General features: G+C 42.3%; 1 protein-coding gene across 3 annotated transcripts in view; it reads right to left on the bottom strand.

Annotated features, from left to right (window-relative positions):
• SHISA6 (shisa family member 6) overlaps positions 1–25,153 on the bottom strand; it is a 273,362-nt gene that overhangs the window by 202,894 nt on the left and 45,315 nt on the right. For all 3 annotated transcript variants that reach the window (XM_026120621.2, XM_064522490.1, XM_064522491.1), the window contains exon 3: positions 4,229–4,324. In XM_026120621.2, the coding sequence (XP_025976406.1) occupies positions 4,229–4,324 (96 nt within the window). The remainder of the gene's footprint in view (positions 1–4,228; positions 4,325–25,153) is intronic.

The raw sequence follows: 25,153 nt of genomic DNA, 5'->3' as shown, positions 1-25,153 counted from the left end.
AACAACTTTTGGTGCAAATGTCAGTAGGACACCTGAAGAAAAGAGAGCTCTGCAGATTAAATCAGACTTTTTTAAAGTGAATAATTTGCAGATGCCCTAAATCAGAGCATGTCTCCCAGTGAATCCAGGCACAGGTAAGATTTATAACCCTGAACCAAAAGTGAGATGTCAAATTTCTGAAAGTGGCATTGGACAGGCTGTGAGGACACTTGACTCTTCTGAAGTTTTTCACCCTGCTTTTCAAGTTGCAGCCCTAGCTGCACTTCCTAAAGGGTCTGGCATAAGTGTACAAGAAACTAGAAGCTTCTAGGAAAAGTCTTGCTTTTCTCTATAAATCCTGTAATAGTGGAGTCTAAAATCCCACATTCCTCCTGCTTCCCTGCTCCCTGATCCTTAGTGTTCAGTTCACGCGGGAAATGATACTTTTTCTGCAAAAGCCTCACTATATTTAATACTGTTACAGAGTTACCAGGAGAACAAAGAAGTTGTTTAGGTATGAAACAAGCTCATCATCCGGTCTGCAAAATTTCTACCACTGTCACAAACTGGTGAAATACAAGGATGCCAATTTGATTCTGATCCTATTTTCAGTCTCTGAGGCTGGTAGTAAAAAAAACAAAAACAAAAAACAAAAAACAAAAAAACCCACAAGTACACACACACAAAAACATATTTTTTACCTGAAAATTCAACAATCTTGATCTGGAGTACTTGATCTGGAGTGAATTTACTGCTCTTCCAGACTTGTTCATTCACTGTGGCTGGATATCCATGCAGCTGTTTGCCCCAGGTTGTGTTGTGGCTGTGTAATCTCTACACCACCCACGTGACTGAACAAAGCCCTGCAGTGCCCTGGCAGGACGGTGAGTAGAGTCTATGTTAGGGTAGCCTTAACCTGAGGCAACTAAGGCTAGCAAGATGCTCAGAAGGAGAATAGGCTCAAGAAGCTGAGTGTTTTATTATTATTATTATTATTATTATTATTATTATTAATTAGGTTAGTCCACATAGGAATGAAATAGTTCTTGTCTTCAATGTTTCTCATTGTTTCACTGCACCGCTAAACTCCGCAAGCAGCTCCCATAGCAATTAAAGTATCTACTCCTGTACTAGCAACTACAGGTGGGATTCACCTGCCTCCCTCTGATGTTTAAAAGACCTAGCTCCCCATGGCTCACTCTCTTGCTAGAGCGGTGGTAGAGGTGCTAGGACCCATCTAATGAAAACTCATTTAGAGGGGCCAGTTTCTACCCAGTGACTATGCATGGAACTGAAGGTTACTATCTCAGAATTAAATGTCTAGCTTCTAGCTACCTAAAGTTATATGAGATTAACCCTGTCATGTCTCTCACCATGGAGACTTTCTATGGCCTAAAGACTTTGAATTCATTCCTAGTCCATCGTGACAGACTGACAGTGAAGTCCTTTACCATGGTTTGGAGAACACACTATACAGAGATTTTATAGACTTAAATGCCAGACAGTGATGCATTGCCCAGTGGAGTGTCATATAAGAATCATAAATCACAATCTTGCAGGAGCTTGTGGATGTCAGACATGTGAATATGCTGATTTGGTATCCATGGTAGTTTGGCATGTCTCACATCTTTGTCTTCTTCCCAAAATAGATTAGCTCTCAAACATTACTCAGCACTTGGAGTCCTGCCACAGCACAAAACACAGTTGAGAAAACACCAAAAATGTGTCTCCCAGTGCAAAGAAATATTGAGATAAACTTCATCAGCTTTGTTCAGTCTAAAAGCAGGACTTCCTTCCATGGTAGTATAATAAACAAGGCTGGACAAAGCTTTTTGGCTGACGGTAGTTAAGGTGGATACTTTATCTCATGCACAGGATCTCGACTGGGATGAAATCTAAGCTGCTCAGCTATGAATCAGAATCATACCTCTTGCTGGAGAACTCATCTCTCCTGTCTACAAGTACAATTGTGCTGCCAGTTCAAATGGAACACAGGAAATCTGTCTGGTGGTATTTACAGAAATAACAAAATGATATAGGGGACAAAGCTATTGACAGAGCTCCTAAGTCACTTGTACATCGAAAGCCCTTACATACACAGCACAAATAGGCAATCCAATTATATCACAAACACACACATATCTACACATTTACACAAGCAAATATGGCAGTTTGCCTGTACAATGTGTGCACACATTCATCAGTTGCATCAGTTATGTGGGGCTTGTGAGATTGTCATTAAGAATTTAAAAGTTAATGACATTGTGGTACTGTTTATAGGCAGTTTACCTGAAATTTATAGGCAGTGAATTTATAGGCAGTTTAAAAGTAAATTCAAAGGTGAATCCATTATTTTAGCTTCATAAACAGCCAAGATACTTCACTTTCTTCCAATAATAAAAGCCTTGTATTCACTTTGGAAAGCACTGCCCTATCCAGTGGCTGTCATGAGAGGTGGTATATAAGCAGTCTGGACTTCTGCTTTCCATTCTCCCATCTCCTTAATGATGGGGAACATGCTGTGTGGGATTCCCAACAAAGCCAGTGGGAGAGATACGGCCCACTAGCCCATCTGTGGAAGAACAGAGCCCCTGTTAAAGAAGAAAAGTTAAAGAAGAAAAGCAGAATTTATTTTCATCTGAGAAGGAACTGGTAAAAGTGTATCATACAATAAACTGATTGAAGAGCAACTAAAATGTCTGAGACAAAGCAGCAGATTGTAAAGCCCTGCTCAGAGTTACCCATATGCTCTTTGAAGGCTGTCAGGACGCACCACTCTGTAGACCATTTCTCAGCTGGGACACACATGCTATCTCACTCTTAACACACTGTTGGGCCTAATGTGATATGACATGACTGTAAAATCCCTTTTGGGGGAGGGAGGGGTCGGGGGGAGAGGAGACCTTGTGTGAAACGCCATCCATGAGTCCTTCCTTGAACCATTTTAGTTCTCAGCCCGCCTGAAGGTTCATGGTGGTTTCCTCTGCTTTCCTTCCACCATTGCAGTGCCAGGTTGTAATTGCAAGGTATTGTATTACAAGTCCCACGGGTGCTGCCTCAGCCTCAGTAAACTTTATTTAAGCACACACAGACATACAAAGACAATATACATATATTTTTTTCTTCTCTGACAGTTCTACAGGACCGACACTGCTTTGGATGACACTTGTGGAGAATTTGAAAAAGTGCAGAAAATGTACGAAAAAATAAGGTCTTTTAATAACTTGTGAGTCATGGTCATCCACAGAAACAACACAGGTGCATTCAACCAGGTGAGCACAGGGACACATCTCCACATACAGTACATTGTGTCTATATACGTATCTCCACATACATTATGTCTATATAAATGTACAACAGTCTTATAAGTCAGCAGGAAACAAAACCAGATGAGTACTGGCATGGCACATGCTTGCACTCCCAGTGATGCAACCCACTGCCAGTGCACCAGTGTGACTCGGTCAGAGTGTGGATGCGAACAGAAAGCTGTTCCAAACATATTCTCACCGTACACTATAAAAACTCACCAAATATGCAACAATGTCATAAAATGAACATTCATCTGGGGTTCTGGTGACCAGCTACCTTGAGTTAGATCTCGTAGCTTTTGTGTCACCACAACTCCTGGGATATATGGTTACTTATCTAATATAGCTACATCTGTCTCTCAACATATATTATATATACAGTACATATACACAGAACATACACAGAGCAGTATATGTATATTTTTGTGTTATCATGTTTGTACATTATATCACAGATTATATGAACACATAAAATATATGTTTTTCGGACCTAGAAAGAAATGATTTTATAAAATATTCTTAATACCCCCAAAAAAAGCCCAGAAATCAAACAAAATAAATCCAAAAACCCACTCTTGACTTGTAACTGCCTGCCCTAGGACAGCATTACACTCCTCCCCTTCCCTTTAGAAGTACAGCAGCACAATGGTAGTTTGCATCCATGCACCCAGAAAAACACAAAGCAGTATAAATTGTTGAACTGCAAAGTCAAAGTGGAGTCTGGAGCCTGGCTTCCCAACTCTACACTCTACCACTGTCTCCCTTGCTAGGATTTAAAAGGCTCTGCCAGTAGCATTTTACCTGCAGCAATATTTGCTAGACTAAATCTACTGACTGCAGTCCAATACTGTTATCTCATAGGACTTAGAACCCAGCTTCTGAGTTATAGCCTTTTATTTAAAACAATCTTTTTATTTAGCAAAAAATTGTTTCCACTGTACCCTTCGTGTGTCCTCTTCCTAATGTGACAAACCCGGAGGAGATGAAATTATGGAGATCTGGCCCTCCACTTCGATAAATATCCTTTCCATAGTGACCTGCCAAGAAAAAGAAAACAAAGAAGCTTTTATTCACTGTACCCATATCCTGTGCAGCCCCTCTGTGTCCTCCATATTTTGAGTACCAAGGCCCCAGCACATGGTTGTATTATTAGAGGCAAGCACAGGGAATAATACAGCATAACAGCTATAGCAGCAGAAAAGCCTAATTGCTACACAGGCAGAGACTTATATAGGAGAATAATTGCATAGTTTGATACTGCCAAGGCATGAAAAGATTCCGATAGGGGAACTACTAATGTTCCAAACTAAATATACCAAACTTGAGGGAATTAGACCATCTCTGCCTCAGATTCACATTTGCAAAGAGCAGCCCTCCCAAGGAACTGGTATCACCTTCAAGACTGAAGAACTAAGCTGTAAATCAGCTGTGCCACCAACAGCATAGGCGCAACTAAAGCCCCATTGCTGTAGTTCTCATCTTAGCACAAAAGCAAAGGTGCAAATTTTTCTCTTGTCCAGACAGGATCCAAGCCCCATTAGCAGTATAATACCAGGCTTTCTCTTTTACCTTTGATTTGCTCTGGTCCTTGGATGGCATCCCCAAATAAATTTTAAGTGTGATATTGTTCTGCAGAACACATCCCAGGAGCTTTCTCTGTTCACAGCAATACAGTAATATCAACTGCTCAGGAGACACACAGCTTTTTAAAAAAGAAAGAGGCCTCATGCCTCCCTGCTACCATGCAAAGCTCTGAAATGAGGACATAGATAATTTTTCTGATACTCTTTATCATCTCCTCCCTTTTTCATGTTGTTAATTTTTCTGTTCCTTTTATTTTAGAAAGAGGCAAGGATAAGATAAGTTCTGGGGGAGGGAAATAGTGCAGCCTCAGGGGCTGGGAATGCAACTTCTTCCTTACTTTGTCTCTGTCTTCTCAGTGCCTTCCTGCACAAGTCAGTGATGCATCACTGTGCTTCTGAACAATGGTGGCAGGAAATCCAGCACAGCAGATGGTGCAGTGCATGGCGTCGAGCAGGAGAGCTGAGTTAGGAAGCTACTGGGAGGGCCAAGTGGACATCATGAGTCCAGGTGGAAATGCAGCCTGGGGCTATGCTCTGGCTGGCTTAACGTTGACTCTGACAGACACTGCAGCCCTTTACTATTTTTCAAGCACTGAGGCCAAATGCATTTTGTTCTCACACACTTTTAGGGTCTCTGCGAACAATGTGAAAAATAATATGCTCAGAGACTGAGAAACCTCATCAGTTTGCAAAGTCTTCCTCTTTCTCTTTTTTCCAGTGATTTCCATCCCGGTGCCCTGGGAGCTATTAACAATTTTTCAGGGCATTATTCCTGTCATCAGAGTCCACCTTGCATATGAGTGGGCTGAAGATGAGCACCCTCCCAGGGTCTACACTGTCCCAAAGTAGCCACCATTCTACCCTTCAATGGAGCTGGACAGGCTCCAAACCCCACTTCCCACTGGGGTAGGATGCCAGCAACTGATTGACCAGCAAGGCCTAACACAAATTTTGCCATCATATATGCATGCTTGAAAATTCTTGGAGGGGACTTACATATGGCAAACAGAAGATGCCAAAGTTTCTGAAAAATGTTTATGCCTATGTAACATAGAAAGCATCCTATTCCCTTCCCTCACACAATTTTGCTGGTCAAGGTCAATGAAGTGCTCCCTGTAAACTTCTCAAAACACACATAAATTACTCATACAAGTTTGGCAGTTTTAACAGCAGGATAGTTTTCTTCCTACATTTATAGCAATGCAAGGTGGTAGCAAACATCTTCAAATGTGAAGTCATCCACTCATAAAATGGCTGAGGAGAATGCTTCCAGAACAAAGGAAGAAGGATTTTCTGCTTCCACAGGAGAGAACATGGCCTCTTGCTCTCGTCTTTCTAGGTAGCACTTGCAATCCCTGGCTGCTGTGTTCCTAGAAAAGGGTGGCAGACCTTTGCCTCTATGTCTCTGCAAGCTGTTCTTGCTTCATGTGATGTTTCCTTCTATCCTGAGAAGCCTGCAGAGATAGTTTGTGCATGCAGTGCCCAATTTACCCCCTTTTTCTGTATCACTTTTCTAAAATGAGCTACATTTTTTTCTTTCCAGTAAGCCAACCTTTGCTCATATACCATCAATTTATGCTTTTAGGGCCATCTGTTCTAGTGGCTGACACTCTATCAGTGCCATAACTTTGCCTTTTAAACAAGAATAAAAGAGACACACAAATATGTGCTATTACTTCTAGCTGAAGTCAGGGTTGTCTTTCATAAATCCCTTTGGAGGATCAGTTTAAATCAGAGATCTGCATGGGGGAGTATATAAAAAGCACAAATTTACTGGCAGATTGAAGATCGTTCATCAGTCATTTGCTCTCTGAACCATGCTCTGCCCCTTCTCATAGTACATAATAGTTAAATTAAGAGATTCTTGTGATAACAACCAATTAGCATTTGAACAGGAATCACGTTTTCCCATGAGAAACTTGCATTTCTACAGTTCAAGTAGCAGGATTCTTTTTCCTTTTTACAGATACATTCTGGGATGCTATGTCGGTTTTACATGGTTCTTTATTCCTGCTCACTTGTGATCATTTCTCTTGGCTTCCCAGTGTAAAAATTCTGATATACAGCTTTCACTTTTAGAAGTGCCTGGAGGGGAGCTGGTGGGCTAAGCACAGGTGCTGTTATTCAAACAGACTTTTTAATAATCTCTTCTTTACTGAAATGTTTCACACTGAAACTGAATGCTCTCCCTGTTCCTTACCTTCCATGCACGTGTCCAGCAGCCTCCCTAGAGTTAAAGGAGCTCAAGTGTCAAGAGACCGGAATGCAGAGATGTGGGAGGTACAGACAGGGCCATGCAAAATCAGAGAACATCTTTGTTTCATTCTCAGGGCTGTTTTTCTCCTACCTAACTGTAGCTGTGTGTGCTCTAATCTAGCTGTTTGGATTCCTTCCACAGTTGGTAGAGCGCGACTGGCTCCACCAAAAGGGGATTTGGCCATGAGTTCGACTGAGATGAATTGCTTAGGGAGATGCCTGTTCCATGGGCTACAAAGGAGGTGCTTAATCTAGATGCTTAATTTTGACAGGCTGAAGCTAGATGTTCCCCACTGTCCTGTGGTGAGACAGCTAAAAATGTCCTAATTCCTCAAAAGACAACAGTGTAAATGGACTAATTTTCTATTGAAAGTGGCATTCTTTCTGAGATACTTGAGCTTTTTATTTCCAGATGACACCCAACCAAATAAACCTTGCCATTGCAGATAGAAAGGATGCCTGTCTGAAACCCTGAGCCTTTCCTGGTTCTGGAGACTATAGCAGATCCAGTGTGGTACATACACCATTATAGGGCTACACTAAGGGGCACAAAGTGGAAGCATGAAGCTGCTGTGGAAACCCAGGTAGCTAGAAATGTGGACATCCCTCAAGAAGATCTGCTATGTAAACAGCATGAGGAGAGTTTGATTGCTATCTTATACCTGCTGTCTGCAAGCATTATTGACATTGCTCACCCTCCTCCCCTATGTGAAATCACATCAGAGAAAAACTGCCTGTTTGTGTTGTATTTCCCTGGAAGCACACACAAAATGTTTCATTGGTGGTTGGGGAACTGCAACACAGGACCTAGAGGCAGCACCTGAGGCCTAAGAGAAGTCAGATAAAACAAAAGTAGCAACAGATCAGTGTCATGACCAAGACAAGGTAACAGCCCAGCACATTCATGTCCTCAGGCTCCCAGCATGCTCTTACCCTCTTTTACATCTCCTACTCTGGGTGAAATTAGCTGCCGTCTGCCAGCTTTTCACATCCAAGTGTCCTATGCAGCTACCACGTGTTAACCCTCTCTGGGGATTGCTGGTACCCTTCTAAGTTCATAACCAGTGTCATCATCTGACTGGAGTCCCAGCAAGCTAGTGGAGTGGCTAAGTCCTCTCCATGCACCTCTGCTTCTCCGTTTGTAAGTGGGGTTACTCTGCCTGCAAAGCACTCTGTGATCTGTGAATGAAGACTGCTGTACAACAGCCAGATTTTACCACGATTGATTCTTACAACACATTCTACTTCCAAAGCAAAGCAACCACCCACCTACCTGATCTCATGGCACAGAACATGCTATCTTTTAATACACAGTTTCTCTAGAGATTTTGCATCTTTTAGCCCTATTTCTTACAGTTAGTATAAAATTTAAAATGTTGTTTCAGACCACTATGTCTTACTGTCTAGAATAGGCTTCCTTCTGCTTTCTCACTCTCTGTTTTTGCTTACACTCATATCTGTGTGCTGTAATGCATGCACATTCTTAGACACACACAGGCTCACAGTTTTTTTTCATTAAAAGAAATAAGCAGGAGTTCAGAAAGGCTGTTTGTTACCAAAGCAAAGGAAGATTAACACTTATGATACTTAAAATTTCCAAAATAAATTAAAACAAGGAGAAATATGACTTTTTTGTGTCTCTCTCTTATTTCATTATAAGATACAGCAGAGGCAGAGCAGATGAGTGCTTTGCTTGCTACACAATAAAGACATATTCTTTAGGGCATACAGCTCAAAGAGGGAACGTTTCATTACAATTGCATCCTACATAACACACATACGGAACAAACCCAGTTACAAACAGCAATTACAACACCAACTCTGGTTTAACAGAATTATTAGAGCTGAACTAAAATGTTGTTATCCACCTTTCAGAAATGTTGTTACTGAGTACTGATTACGTCACCCTGAGAAGGGCAGACAGGGACTGCTGTGGACAGCTATTCAGATGATATACTCTGGAATTCTGACCTCATCCTTTTCACAAGATTTCCTTGGGGAAAAAAAGAGAAAAGAAAAAGAAAAAAAATCCCTACATTCAGAGAAGTCCCAGCATCCAAAGAACTCAGCACAAACATCATTTTCAGACAGATCTTAAAGGAAAAAAATACCAATTTTGGGGAGAAAAACTCACAGCCTGCCTGTCTCTGGGGCTGTTCATTTCTGCTGGAATGATTCTTTCGGAGCTATTTTACACATATCAGCAAATTGAGACAAAGAATGTGAAATGCCAGAATGATTCTTAGGTGTTTGTTGAGCATACAGAAGAATGCTCTGCATTCCTCCGGAACTGAGTGACAAACTCTGTTTATCCTGTCAATCAAATATAGTCATCTTTGAATGCAAGGAGAGACACAGCTCCCAGGTCCAAAAGGAAAAATTCTCAGGGCTGGAGTAGGGCTGGAGCAGGGCTGGAGAGCAGCACGGGGAAGCCAGGAAAACAGCTCTTACCACCAATCACCAAGAATCGTTTCAATTTGAGGAAACTGCCTGCAGTAATTGAGTGGCATTAAACATGGCTGTGGGCTGCATGCTACACCTGCAGGAACTTTTTTTAGTCAGGTCAGGCATCTTGATATTTTTCTACAACATGGGGTATAGATTAATGGAGAAATGATAAGAACGTGCACCCAAGGGATGTCATAGGAACATTACCATTTTCTTAAAGAACAAACAAACAAAAGCCAGCTGGCATCTTTCACAATCGTGATAAGAAAGGCACAGTTAAGACCATCAAAAATGTGTTTTTCTGGTTTAATACTGTAGTTCCAGGATCACTATGTCTATCCCGTTCGTATCAATGTAGGAACAAAGCAAATGGGAAGAATTCAAGTTTTAGTTAAGGTGAACTGTCAACTTTGTGTAGCCATAGCCTGGACAAGACATAGTCCTAATCAGTACTGGGAACAATAGAGTCTTCTATGTCCTACAGATATCCTTAGCCTAAATTGCAGGGGTGGGCTAATGAAAGATCAGTTGCACCCTACCTGTCGTAAGAATGTGATAACCTGTCCATAATTTCACCCTTGTTCAAAATAACTCCCTCTTTCTTCTTCTCCCTTTTCCTCGTGCTAAGTCTCTGTCACATCTATCCCCTACCTCTTGTTCTCCATCACGCGTGACTGCTGGCCACAAAGTCTCTGATTAAATTACAGTCACCAACCCCGATGTGGCCATCTGGCAACAGACTGGGCTAAACAGATTGCATAGGATGGCTTTGTCCATCTCCTTGCCTGGCTTGCTGTCCATGGCACAGCAGGAATAGTCTTCTAGGTCAGGGTCTCCATAAGCCCTGAAGTTTCCCAAGGCTCTTGCAGTTTTGTCTGAAAGAGAAGCAGGTGCCTCACCTGGAGAGACAAAGCTAAGCCCTATCCATAGTGAGCTGGACAGTCTCGTGCCTGCTGGGGCTAGCCTGACCGGCTGATGTGAGGTCCAGCAGAGGAAATGGCTCTTGCAGTGAGGTATCATAGAACTGAGTGCCCAGTGCATCAGAAAACATGGTATAAACTCAGCCCAGGGTCCATCCCAAGCCAAAGGGGAACTTTGGATTCAAAACAGAATCTGAAATCAGAGGATCATCCCGTTCTGCCAGCTCTGGAAAAACCACATTCGTGAGACTGACTTCAAAATCAGGAAATTCTCGTCTTTCCGTTTGATTTTTTTCAGTGTGACTTCTGGCTTATGAGCTTTCAGAGTGCATTTGCATCACATTTTCTAGTCTTCTTTATAACGAAGAATGGTAAAAGCTTGCTATTCACAACTGAATGCTGAAGCACTCAAGTAGAATTACTGGCCAGAAATTGGGCTTTATGGAAAATGACGCATATTGGAAGACTTCCCACAACATCACAAGAATGGGGAACAGTTCCCTGGCACTGGCTTTGTGTCAGTCCAAACTAGCAGTCATGCCAAAAATAGGCCCACGTACTGCACAACAGACCAAGCCAAATCCAGTGCCGTGAACTGCATGAGTCGAGGTTGTGTTCATGTATCTTTCTGGCATTGGAAAAGATGTAGAAAGCAAAGCTGAAAGCTGTGCTAGATTTTCTGATAAGTAACCAATGTAACATCTCCTTTTGTAAATTGTTTACTCTGTTAAATACAGCAGTTGATTGTGATTTTGCAGACCTCCTGGAAGCTGTAGCAAGCTGTAAGAGGTTTCAGGAAATATCACTTTTTTGCTATTCTGTTAACTTGAACAATGATTATTTGTGAAAGAAAAATACAGGACTGCAGTGCTGGAGGGTCTCACTGGCAACATGAACTGGAGATGACAGATACACAGTGATGAGTTTATATTCTGCTGAAATACCTAAAAAAAAACACTTAGAAAGAGGATCAAATTGGTAGAAAAATAAAATAAGGCACCTCTCTGAGGCTCCAAATACACTTACAGGTGATCAGAAAAACCTACTGAGGTTCCTGGTTTCTGCAGAAAATAGATCTACTCCCCACAGTCTGTTTTTTATCAACAGATTATGCCTTTTGTGTCTAGTAAACATAGGCACGTTTTGAAGCATGCTCTGAAACTCCATAAAGAGCGAACATCTAAGCCCTTAGAAGTGAAGAAGGGACACTCCTTCCTTCTACAGTACGGCAGAGGGAAGAGACAGCGGATATGCCGCTTTATACAATCAGGGATTAGGGCTCACCCAAACAACTGGCTTCTTGGGTGACTGAACCTTCTCTGCTCCCCATTCCCTTTGCTGAAGCGGCTCCACTTTGCATAAAAGGAAAGAAGAACCTAGGACCAGAGAAAGGAGGGAAAAAGGATCCTGATTCTTCTGCCTTGAGAAAATGAGGGCCCTTCTGCATTATGTGTGCAATTTACAGAAATGCCATTGTGTAAAATGCAGTGAAAGCACGAGTAAATCAAGGCTGACTAATATCTCCATACAAAACTCATTTGGTTGTAATCCTTGCAATGTAAGTAAAAGAAAACCACTAGCAAACCTGTAAGCAACCAGAGGGGCTTGGAGCTCCTGTTCAGAGGAGTCTCAGATACTTAACAGCATAGTGTGACTGAAAATCAATTGTTCCCACTGGTATCAGGGAGTCTTGTCCTGTTGCACCCCTACTCTTGCAGTAGTGATGTTATGGCATCTGCACTGCACCTGGCTAATAGTAAATGAGACATGAGCACAGAACAGAAGTCATGACTGGCTTCCAAAGAGGTGCCATAGGGCAGCCATGTATCAAGGGGAACCTTGCAGCTCGAGCTGCCAAAAACATAATGACAAATCAGCCCTTAATCTTTCTTCTGTCCTTAAACACACTCTATAATTGTATAGCCAGTGAAATAGAAATGGCTTGAGTTTTGTATGACTCAGGAGAGTGAAAAAAACTTTTTCCTGTTCTTGCCAGGCCATGAATCAGTTCACTTATCCCCAGTACTCACATATTCATACTTACCACATAATACCCTCTTAGGGAAACATAATAAAGATTGAGGACTGTTTTATCAGCCTACTGAATTCCATAGCAAGGAAACAATTACTGCAGGTTGATTTAAATTATTCCATACCGAGAATATCAATCATGATTAAATGGCGTAGGTTTTTACAGCAATGTGTATATGTCTTTATCTACCTAAGTGCTCACCTAGCATGCTCACCCAGCTCACAGAAGAAGCAGGTTTGATTTCCTTCTCTACAAAAGAGAACTTATGGCCTTGTCTCTTCCTTCCTGCAGAGCACCTAAACTTCAGACTACAGCTTTTCTGTTCCCTACCCGGTGGGACTTTTCAGTCTTCCTCCCCCATCCTTTTTCCATATTGCACCAATAAATGAGAGATTGAGTGCAGACACCAACACTGGCTATGATGATCATCCTCTCCAGAGGTGATATAGCTGTGTCTGCAATAGGTGCTGAGCTCTAATGGCTGAATCTAGATCTAGTAGACAGTAATACTGAATCACAGTATTTCACTAACTACTGACAATAAATGGTGAGTGTGCTTTTCCCTATATCCCTTCATACTGGCAGGTCTGCGTTGGTCTGTGAGCCAGGGGAGTTTGGTGGTGTCCAGAACTATCCGTTCATACTTAAATTCAGTCCAATTTGAGAAAGAACCACATATCTCTCAGGTTTCAATGAGAATTTCCATGAATCTATGCTGGTCTGTTGGGAGGTTACTAGTCTTTGGCAATCCTCCCTGTTTCCACTTACTTTACTGCTTAACAGCAGTAAAACAGAAAATAAAAAATCAACACTTCTCTGGCAGAAATCTCCAGGGAGCAATTTCAGGAGTGTGACAGAACAGAAGGTGGGAAACGCATCATCAGATGAACCATTGGTTCCATGGCGTTTCCTTAGCATCACAGAACAGATCAGTGGCTGGTGTAAATGCCGTGGCTCTGCTAGCTTACAAGGATCTGCCCCTCAGCGTTGGTGCAGTTGTCACCCAATAAATACGATTTTTATCATTACCAGTGAAAGGCCCCAGGCTTTGTACTGACCTGACACCATGGAGTCTTAGGACTGGTCTGGGCTTGCTTGGGCCCCAGCTGGTTTTAGCTTGTTTTAGCTGTGCTAGCAACACAGTGACTATCACCTACCCTGGGTTAGCTCGGCTCTGGAACCATCATCTGTGGTAAAGGCCTGACAAAACCAGACAATCCCTGGTAATAAACAACAGCCCGTTGTGGTGTTAAGGCTGGGAAAGGCTGCTGGGCATCACACAGGTTTTATCTGGGAGCTGATAAGAATGAAGCAGGCTGTGAGAGGAAGAAATAACCCCAAGTGGATCCAAGCTTGAGGAGGAGTAAACTCTCCCACCACTACCGCTGTACTCCACTGGAGGAAGTGAAATACACTCCACTGGAAGAGTGCTGACAGCTTCTTGTAAGCACCCCAGGCCCCTCTCGCTGTCCTCCTGGGGAAGACTAGCACCAATGACCTGACTGAGACATGGGAAGGGTGAGCACAACACCAGACACCTGGGGTGAGTAAATTTTGTATATCCATTTTAAACGTATTATAAATGACACTTGTCTGTATTACTCTGGACTAATAGTAACTATTTGTTGCATTTTGATTAGAATGTTAAAACATTAATTAGGCTGACACTAAATCTTCAGCTCCACATATAAGGTGAGTTCCCTTTGGCCATAAAAAGATTTTGAGTACAACACTGTATCCATGAGGTATGGTCATAAATCTGTTACCTTTCTCTCAATACTAATTCTCAGATCAGCATGGAAGAAATTCAGAAGTTTCCAGTCAGACAAAATGCCAGCTTAGATCTACATAAAATTATTTGGTTGACACATTTACAGAAACCACCAAAATTAATTATCTCATAAATATCTATGCTGCTTTCCCCGTAACGATGTTAAATTTCATAGCAGACTAGTTCTCCCCAGTAGTACTGAGCAAGAAAGGGCTGACCTCATAAGCCTTAGCCCCATGCAACTTCCTCTTGGTAACACATCACTGTACTTCACTGTCTGCTCATATTTTGCTGCTTGTTTTCACCTCACTTTGTTGCTGAAGTGGAGTAAACGACTCATCACAGGAGCAAAGTATGCTTTCTTAAGCACAACTTGGATTTCTTACTTGCTGTCAGAGTTACAATTGCTGTGGTTAGTTTGATTTGTCTCCTCTCCATATGAGGTTGGGTATTGCTTGCCTTATTTGTGGTCAAAGCTATGTTGGATTTTAGTCTGTTTGTTCAGTATTGAGTACTGAAGTTATACCTTCAAGCTTCTCACAATAGATCTCTGTTGTTAAGAAGTCTTAGTTCCACTGAACATCTTCTACTTTGCACATCTTCTACTCTGCTTTTAAGGTAACCAACAGAGGTGGCACAGCTTCTACAGTTAACCCCAGGTGATCTTAGATAACTCCAGGCAATCCAGGATAACTCAAATGACCTGGATGCTAGAGTTAATCATGACTCAGGCATTTTTGCTCTGTCAAGAGAAAGGGCTGACCTCTATTTGCTGAAGACAGGTCCCATGAAGTGGGAATTCATAGAGAAATCAGAAAAAATGGAGGATCAATGATGACACGTGCACATATCATTCAACCCGCACATGTGTTTGGGGATCTTAGGTCTCCACCACTTCACTGATGACCACATCTTGATAGGTATCTTTGGAAATGTAATAGGTAGACAGGTTTTCAACCAAAGAATTGTAAAGAGAAAATCAATCACACCAACAAACTGAGATGTCACACAGAAGGAGCCCTTCGTTTAAAAACTACAGCCAGGTTTCCCTCTCTCCTGGATTCAGTCTCCAGCTGGATATCTGCTGCTGAGGATGCCATACAGCTTTTGAACACACACAGGGTATTTCAGGCACAGTAAACACAAGCAAGTCATTATCATTTCTGCAGCTCAGCTTTCTGATCTTCTTCTGATATAGGGCAGGATTCAAGATGTGAATGAACATGGGCTCAAAGTGAGGCTTGTGTCTATGTGCCCTCCTGATTCAGGGTTGTATTCTGTCCTGGGGCCACTGGTCCTGTATTATTAAGATTACATGGGGTTTATATAACTTGCTCTTCATGTTTCTTACCTAGAGGGTTTTGGCCTGCAGTCAGTGGCCAGTGTAGGAATATGACAGAGCTGGACCTCTTCATTTACCTTATGATATGGATTTTTTTTCCCCATTTTAGCTTGGAGATTACAGTGGATATCTAACCTTCTATTTACAATTATGCAGTCACCTTCCTCCTGTTCTCTGTAGTAAACCTCTTTCCTTTTTCTGCAGACACCTCTTTTCCCGAACCACAATTTTACAACCTTCCTACGGAAACAGCAGCAATTACTTACATGGAAAAATAACCTGAGGGAAGTGCTGAATGCTTTTCCAATTTTCTGTAATGTGATTTAGCAAGTGGAAACAGCAGGAAAGAGTTAATACATTGTGACAACAAGTGCTCAGAAAATTATGTCAAGAACCTATACACTGGAGAAACATACTTCTGCAAAGGAGATGATTATGCTGTTACCAAATTACAGTGAAAATGGAAAGCCTCCAGAAGATAAGGGATATAAAATGAAGTTTGAATCAACCTACACTTTTCAGTCTTGAATGGAGATTTTGTATTGCATGGGCATCTGAAGCTTTGGTTCTCCTTTGCAACGATGTAACATCTCTTCAGATAAATAAGTGAAACTGGATTTATGCCTGCAAGTTTAACTGATTTTAAATTCAAATATTAATTCCAGGAACGTTCAAAATGTACAATTTACATTGCATTTACAGTAATCTTCTTGAACGAAGAAGCTAAAAGACTCCAGATACAGTTCCCAAATGCATTTAGCTTATGAGGTTACCTCTCAACAATCAAAAATTTTTGGAAATATATTACCCATGTGTACATTGACAATGCAGAACACACAATTTTCCAGTGACTTACAGGGGAAAAGGGTGATGATTCCTTAGTTTTCCTTCTGGGTAAGGAAGCAAAATGAAATGTACCTAGTGCTCTCTCAGTTAACTCTGAACAGCTGAAATCTTAAAGCACATTTTCTCAGGAAATCTCTAGGAGATGGGATAAAAGGAGAAGAAATACCTGTAAATATGTCTTAGCCTTAGTGATTTTCTGAAGGGCTGAGTACTATCAGCAGGAAAGAAACGAGCTTTCTTGTTGCAGTGGGTAAAAAAAAAAAAATTACAAGTTTGATATTAAAGGATGAGAATTTGGTAAAAAAATACATTTGTTTTTGGTTAAGATGGGAGGAAACATTAATCTGAAGGATGCAATAGCATTCAAGCATAGAAGTTACTAACAAACCTCAATGGAAGTGGAACTGAAGAGAATTTATGAGGGAAGAAAATGAGGTTGACCAAACAGCATGACTGATGAAGCATTCCATCTTTCCCAAGGAGCTGGGAAGAGCAAGATGGTTTCAGGTGCTCTCTGCTCATATGCTGAGCCAGTGAGAATGCAGGCTACAAATTCTCAAGTGCTGGGGCATAGGTCTGCCTAGCAAGTGAATATGCATGTAGACGCTCTCTCAAAGATGTTCAGCTCTCTGAGCTCCATCCTGTCTTCTCATTTGGAATACTAGACCTGGTTACGTCACTGATATTAAGCAGTTCTCACATATTTAAGAATGATCCTGAACCTGCTCATGTCCATTCAGGATATTGCTATAGAGAGATCAAATCTTGGTTTGTCCTGTCTTTTCTAATTTCAATCACTCTTAAAGCTGTGGAGAAAAACTGCCTGGATAAAAGTAGAGTGGCAAAGGTTATGGTATATTATATGAAAGCAGGAAAGCAAGTTCCTTTAGACTTCTGGCCTAATAAAGTTCTGTCATGAAACTCTTCTATTACTGTTTTCTTTCCTTTATGACAGGAGGAGAGCAAACCAGAGGATTCAATACTGGATTCATTAGTAGTTGCCTGTTTATTCATCTCTCCACTGCTGGTTCTCACCACTCCTGCTGTGCTACTGTCATCACTAATGTTCCACTGAAATCACAGAACCACGGGTACATTCGGCTGCACAGCAGGGGTCCACTTGGACCTGTCTTGTGCATTCGGCAGTGCATCCAGGGCTTCCCATTTCAGACAGAAGTGGAAAGTTCATAAGCTCAGCAGGTGCATGCCACTAGGGGAGATGGGGAGAAGCAAATGTTTGGTAGAATTGCAAGCACATTACAACTGGACATTCTTGCCATTAATAAGGGGAGGACACATTAGACTGTTTTTGTTTTTCAAACCTTTTCTTTTTGCTGAATTAACAAACATTGTTTAAACAGTTTGACTCCCCCAAAAGCTCTCCCCTTATGTATCTTGGATTTTTGTTTCCCCTACTTGGTCCTAAATCACATGGAGATAGCACTTTGTTACTCAAGAGTGTCTAGAGGCTGTCGATACATTATCTTTGTGCTGGATCAGGGCCCTGGGACATGCAGCTATTCATGTGGAGTGCTTGTCCCTTAGTTTCTAACACAATCTGCTTGTTTTATTATGCAAGATGAGGCTGTCTTGACTATTTCTCAAGACTGTAGATTCCTACAGGTAGCTGTAAGTTGCACTGGTGCTGTCTGTTTACTTGTTTAAATGCTTCTAAAGAGTGGTTTCTGGGTATTTGATCTGGTTTTGTACGATAATTCCAGTGCTTACTCATAAAGATCTCCATAGCTAGGAGGAATGTTGGTAAATACTGTTAGGCAGAGCTCCACATTCAAGTAACATCCATTTTTGGGGGGGTTAGATATGCAGAGATATGACAGGAAGACATTCCCAAAATATTGTGAAGCAATCTGACGGCACAACTTGCACAGTTGTTAATGAGAGACACAAGGCCACCAATTCCCTATGTTGTTCTTTGAAATTGTGCTCTGAAGTGCTTTTTAGCAGGGGTTTCTCCAAGCCTAATCCACTTTCCAGTGATGCTGTGACTCTGAATACTGTATACAATCTCTGGAACTGAGCAGCTGCTCAGGAAGTGAACAGCATGATAACCAGCCAGGCTATGTTTCTTCTCTTAGAGATCTGCTAATCTAATTTGGAGAGAGCCTAATATTCCCCTTCTAATTAATTTGTTCTGTTCGCCTGTGACTGAACTGGCTTTTGTTCTTTGGGAGCTCCTCAAAAATTAGATGCAATACCTGGTGGAATTTAATTATATAGGCTGGGAGAAAGTGATTAAGGGCAAAGGGAGGGCTGATCACACTGCACACATATTTCAAGGGTATTAGCAGAAGGGAAGGTAGAGGGTGTTTTTTACAGTTGGAGGGAGAATACTAAGAAGTGATTGTCACCAGTAGGAACTTTAAAATTAGAGATAAACATTCTTTGATATCCAAATGCCTTTGGAATGGTCAGATGTGTATTATTAGAGATGTTCAGATCTGTTTTAGATACCATTCTAGTGAAATTAGGTCTTCATGTCACCCTTAGCCTTGTGCAGCAGATCTTGATTCTGGTGCTCTCTTATGCTCTTGGGAGTTCTGTGCTTCCACAGTGGGGATGGCAGAATGCAAGAGAGTGATCCCCCAAGGTGCTGAACACAAAGACGTTTGCTCCTGATCTCTTCTAGGGCTGGCTTGACCTAGAGTTTGAGAAGCCCTAGGCCCAGTGGGAGAACTGAGTTACCTAAGATGTTAAATATCAAGGGGATTCAAGAGTGGAGGCTCTTAGGTCAAAGTGCCACAGCTATTCTTCAAAATTGTACAATTCCAACAGTGTGTGGAACTGGACACAGCCGTGTCCTCCTCTGCCCCATGGCATAGGAACAGCTCTTATTCAGAAGAAAGTAGTGGGATCCTGTAAAAGAGAGACTTATGAAAAGACAACAAAGTGAAGAAGAGAGGGGAAAAGGAAGAAATGGAACAAACAAGAGATCCTGATCACAAAAAACATTTCAGTTAGACTCCTGGTAATTGCTGAGGGCCAGACAATTAAAGGTATTTAATGATGTGGTGAGTACCCACCAGGCTGTAAAAAAACAGTAAGTGCAAATCCTGCTGGGCCTGTACTGCATTTTAATGTACTTCAGTAATAGTGATGGTCAGGTTCTGTACCAGGAGATCTGATATGGGTTCCACAGCAGCAGGGAGAGAGGGTTATTGTAGTGGTCTGGGGACCAAGGCATTCAGAAAGCAGGAGATACCAAAGGTAATAACCCCCATCAGCAGGTGACAGTTTCCCATGAAAAAGGTGGCTGCAGCGCACTTGGCACAGTGCTGATCCAGGGATAGGCTCAGCTTGTGACTTTAAGGAAAAGTCAATGGACAAGAAGGTGACAGAGAATGTGTCTCTGCTCTCAAATTGGGGGGATCCTCCTGTGAAGGAACATTAGGGATGCTGGAAAGGTCGTCTGTACAGAGGCTTGGTTGAAGGGATCTCTTAGGCTGTACTTTCACACCCTAATGTCACCATTCACACAAGTCCTAAAATAACTGGAAAAGGAAGAAAATTGGGTCAGAGTATTTTATCTTAAACAAACTTGTTAAAGCATTTGTAGTTAACAGCCTGCCACATCCCAGGAAAAGTCTTTTTAGTGGTGCCCAGTGACCAGACAAGATGCAATGGGCACAAACTGAAACACAGGAAGTTCCATCTGAATCTAAGGAAAAACTTTTTTACTGTGAGGGTGACTAAGCACTGAAATAGATTGCCTGGAGAGGTTGTGGAGTCTCCATCCTCGGAGATAATCAAAAGCTGTTTGGACAGGCTCCTGGGCGGCCTGCTGTAGGTGATCCTGCTTGAGCAGGAGCAGTAGACTAGATGATCTCTAAAGGTGCCTTCCAACCTCAACCATTCTGTGCTTCTGTGATTCTGTGATTTTTTTTAGATCCAACATGCCAAGCCTTGTTCTACTTAGGAAACGCTTAAAACATCCTTACTTGGGAATTCAATAGCAAGAGGTCAGGGGAAGCAGTGCAGAGGTTGTCCTTGTTCCAGCTCCTGCTCTGGTGTCGCAGGAGACATCAGCTGCAGGGGCAGTGACAAGGAGTCTCATGAGACTATGCTATGTGCTTTGAGACCCCATCCGCCACGGTAGAGCATCTTGCTCTGTTCAAGAGTCATCAGCAGTAACTAGGTGAGAGGAACCCCTGTGTTAATGAACCACTTAGGGCAGTGGGCATAGAAAGAAGACTCCCCTGATGAGTGTGGACTCCCTGAGCAGAACATGAGCATTTCACTGCATGCAGCAAACATGTTCCTGACTCAGTAATTTGTCTCAACTATGAGATCAACCACTGAGTCAAACACTCTCATTGTTCGTGAAAACATTTGCCTGAGCAGGGACGTGATGAGGGTCACTCAGAGCACATCCCACTGTTAACCAGAGGCCTGTCTCACAAGGACACCTTTGAGTCAGCGTTAAACTATCACTCAGCTCCCATGAGCAGTGGAGCTGTGGCAGCCCAGATATTCACTGCTGCATTCCCATATCAGCCTTCAGGAGCTCTATGCTGCTGCAACTGGACTGCTACTGGCATCCCAGACAGCTGGGACACAGCAAGAGGTGCTGCAGTCGTCCTTCTGAATTGAAATACAGACAAGCACAGGCAAACCCAGGCCTGGATGCTCCCACACAAATATCATCCAGCCAACAAAGAGGACAAAGCTACTTCACCTGCTGAGCTAATTGAGCATAGCCACATGATCCAGGATATCCTGTAGTAACTGTTCTCAGATTTGTTCAAGAGAATGAGAGGCTGCTATGAAAACAGCCGTGAATACGATGTGCTTCACAGCTCACCCACTATCTATGCAGAGGGTTGCTTTGCAGCCAGCTGGTGGTACCCAGACGGTGTGCATAGGCGGGTGTGCTCTTGTTATTCTGCCCACTGATGCACCAGTAGCAGATTATTGGATATGCTCAGAAACAATGAGCTCTTCGGATTGGGAGGTCTGGCTGCACTTGGTGCTACTGTGCAGCCTGGTTCTGCCAGCTTGGGGGATGACAAAAGTGAGTCCTTCCAGAGCTCGAGAGCATGATGACATGTTCTCTAACAGCTTAATCCCATATGAATATCATGATAAGAAACTAGAAATTAAGTCAGACATAATTTTGTGAAGTCTTTCAACACAGCTGGGCTCCAGATATCTCCCAGTTGACTGCAGCTGTGTATGAGCTAATGGACTGTACGTCGAACAGTGATTCCTAGTTACAGTGCAGGAATGATAGAATTGGGTACCAATTTCCTGCTAGCAAAATGTGTCCTATACTGTTTTTCACTCTGCAGTCTATCCCTGGTTCATTGGTTTTCAAACTCTTTAGCTGGTATGGAAGTATTTTCTGATTTTACTTCCCAGCGTGCATCATTTTGGTCTTTACCAGTACTTTCTAAGGGTTCTAGCTGTACACACAGGCTTTCAATATAATGAATTTGCTACCTAGGGAGGAAAGTGGGAGGGATGGAGAATGTGGTAAATTGGGAAGCTTGAAAAGAGAAAGCCCTGAGTGGGTCTGAGAATGAAAGAGATCAAACATTGAGTTAAAGAGCTAGATTTGGCAGTGATGTGTAATGGTGCATTAAACTGTCTGGCCTGCATGGTGCATTTGTTTTGCTGCTTCCCAGGCATTTTTGCTAGTTTTACAGTTTTATGGCTGCTGAATAGCCAAACTGTTGACCAGTCATACTGTTGACTAGTACATGATGCCTCTGACATGGCTCTGACCGTAGTGATGATAATGACCGAGAACAATCTCTTGTGATTAAGTAGTCCACCAGAATGCTTGTGCCTGGCCTATTCTTATTGAACGTCTTTTAGAAAGGTGAGCTATACTGGATATGTAGCGAAATAGAGGAACCAGCTATGGAAGGGCAAGAAATTTTGAGTTCAGGTTGTTCTGGGAAATTTCTCACTGCATGTTTTAGGAGGAAACCACAGATTTGTCAGTTGGCCTATGGGAATATGTGTCCCCTCTCTAGTCCCCATTGCTGTTGTTTCTGCCCAGTGCAATACTGTGGCTTTTTTGTTCTCCTCCAACCCACACACTAAATGTAATTATGCCCAATTTTACAGCTATCTGCAGCTGGAACTTGGACTCCCAAGGCAGGAGAAAAGCACAATGCAGCAAGGCTGCATTTGGAGAGGAGACCAGCCCTGAAAAGCAACCTCCTTCCATAAGAGGAATAGGGACAAAGGCAAACCCCAATGCACAGTGATGTGCAACTGCATCCAAACTGTGTCATTCCAAGTCAACATTCCCTCTGTGCTCAGATAACTGGTAACATGAGCAAAATAAAACACAAGGTGTTTGGAGACTAAATTCTCTGACTCTAGATGCTGAAGGTGTGTGAACTGTGCTTGTCTGTGCCTAACCCACGAGGCACAGGAGGAAGGGACCAGAAGACAGCAAAAAGACCTAGCTCTTTAATTCAGCACAAACATTTATCTTCAGAGATCTCAGACAAAGCTGGATGGACTCTAGGGTTGAAATTGCATGAATATGTGTTGCCTGAACATTACAAAGAAAAGAAGAGATTCTGTCAGGCCAATCAAACATTTCACTTTGGTTTTCAATTATTTTTGTACTTTTCTTTTTTTTAATTGAGAGTTTGTTGAAGTCATAGCTTGTTTTGCACAAGAAACCTTGTCTTTTTCATTTGGAGAATGTCAATCTTAAATTCAGAGTGTTGAAAAGAAAACCCAGAAAAAACTACATGTGGAGAAATATAACAAAATTATTTTTTGCTCCTAGAAAGATTGCCATCCCCTAGTGTAACCCAAAGGGCAGCAGCCAGCACAGACATGTTTCAGTGCTCTACAGCTGGGACTCAGTGTGTGCAACAACCCTAAAATACTAAGGAAAACTTCCCTTAGGGTCCCAGAGTATCCTGATAATATTTAATGATAACCAAAGACTTGAGAAGAGTAGAAGACCTTATTTATTTATTTATTTATTTATTTATTTATAACCTTTAACCACTACACATGGATATAATCCTCCAATGGGGACAGATTACCTTCCATCTTCACTGGGGGGTTTTACACCGTTCTGTAAAGGAAAAGCTGGCCACTGTTAGAGTCAAAACATGAGACTGGAATGTGGGTCTGAGAAGCTTGGCAGTGCTAATGCTCCCATTGTGCTTGGGGAACTGAGATCAGGAAACTCAAATATGGTATTTAGCTCTTTCACAGATTTCTCACAAGAATTTTGTGACAGTACAGGTGGCTCAAAAAGGAAGATTAGCAGATATACCATACCTCAGACCCTTGCAGTTCACAGCTGAAGAGAAATAGGGTAATGTTCTAACTGCTGTGCAAGTGGTGGCAATCATGTACTGAGCTGTAGTTACAGAAAATTCACCTGCTCACATCCATGACATAGCAGCGGTGGAGGACCACTACCTCCTGTGCTGTCTCTAAAAGGCTGCAGGGCTATGAATTCAAGGTGATGGCTAACAGGAATCACAAGGTGCATACTGTAGGAGATCCTAAATCCCCCACACTCCCTAGTGGGAGCTTCTGTGTTGCTGAATTGCTTAAATTTGTGTCTCTTGATTTCTGTATGCTACTTGAAAAAGAGGAAGGATAGGGAAGTGGGTAATCCAGACCTTAATATGCAAATGCCACTCCACCTAAAGTGAAGGAGCAATAAAGGTTGGAACTTGGCTTTCACATACTAGGAAACAATCAGTGTTTTCTAGGATCAGGCCCCGTAATATTGATGTGCAGTTGGTGCAAGTCATTCATCAACCCCCAAAGCATGAAATAATTAGACTCTAGATACGTCATCAACATCACAACAGTAGCATCTTAAAAGCAAACAAACAGCAGAGAACAGGCAGCTTCTTTCCCTGCACTGCTGCAGCCACTGCAACACACTGTGCAGCAACTGCTCCATCCCAATGTGCTCTCCACCCCTGCTACTGCAGGAGGAAGGAAACGAGTCCCTGGGGAGCCTTAGTCCTTTAATGAAAATTGACCAGTAACAAAATGTACTGTTCAGACACACTTATGAAAAAATGTTCCCTTCCAGCTACAAGGAGTCTTGTACTCTTTGGACATGTTGCTTTCAAGAATCAGCTAATCTCAAGCTGGGCAATGTTCCCTCAACAACATGGCCCCAACGAGGCATGCTGAATGCGGATGGAGAGGTGATATACTGATGCTGGTGGTGTTACCCCCATGTCATTTTTCTTAGGCTCAAAGATCAATGGGAATCATATTGTCATTCTCTCCCTCTCACCTGTATTGAAGCTTAATACTTACATTCTGTTCTCTCCTACCTTCTCCTATTCCTCTTTCCTCAGTTTCAGGTCTAGATCATCTGAAATGTCAGGAATTTTCAGTAACTTTTCGGATTTCATCTTAGTAGATCAAACAACAAACCTGGGCAACTCCCACCTCATTTACATGACATATAGCTGTGGAGGAGAAGGGAAGACAGAAAGGAGGGCCTGCAGAGACATAGGAGGAAAGGAAAGGAACATGAGGAGGAAGAAAGAGGGAGAAGAGATAGAGATGGGAAAGAGAAAGAGATGGGTGCAATTTAGCCAAACCCCACTAGACAGCAGGAACAGACTTGTCCACTCAAATCAGCTAAAAGACTACCTTGGATGGGTTTCTGAAGGGAACAGGACATGAGAAGGCAAAA

The sequence above is a fragment of the Dromaius novaehollandiae genome, chromosome 18, assembly GCF_036370855.1.
Source record: "Dromaius novaehollandiae isolate bDroNov1 chromosome 18, bDroNov1.hap1, whole genome shotgun sequence".
NCBI lineage: Eukaryota > Metazoa > Chordata > Aves > Casuariiformes > Dromaiidae > Dromaius > Dromaius novaehollandiae.
The sequence above is the reverse complement of the archived record's forward strand: the minus strand, read 5'-3'. Positions and strand labels throughout refer to the sequence as shown.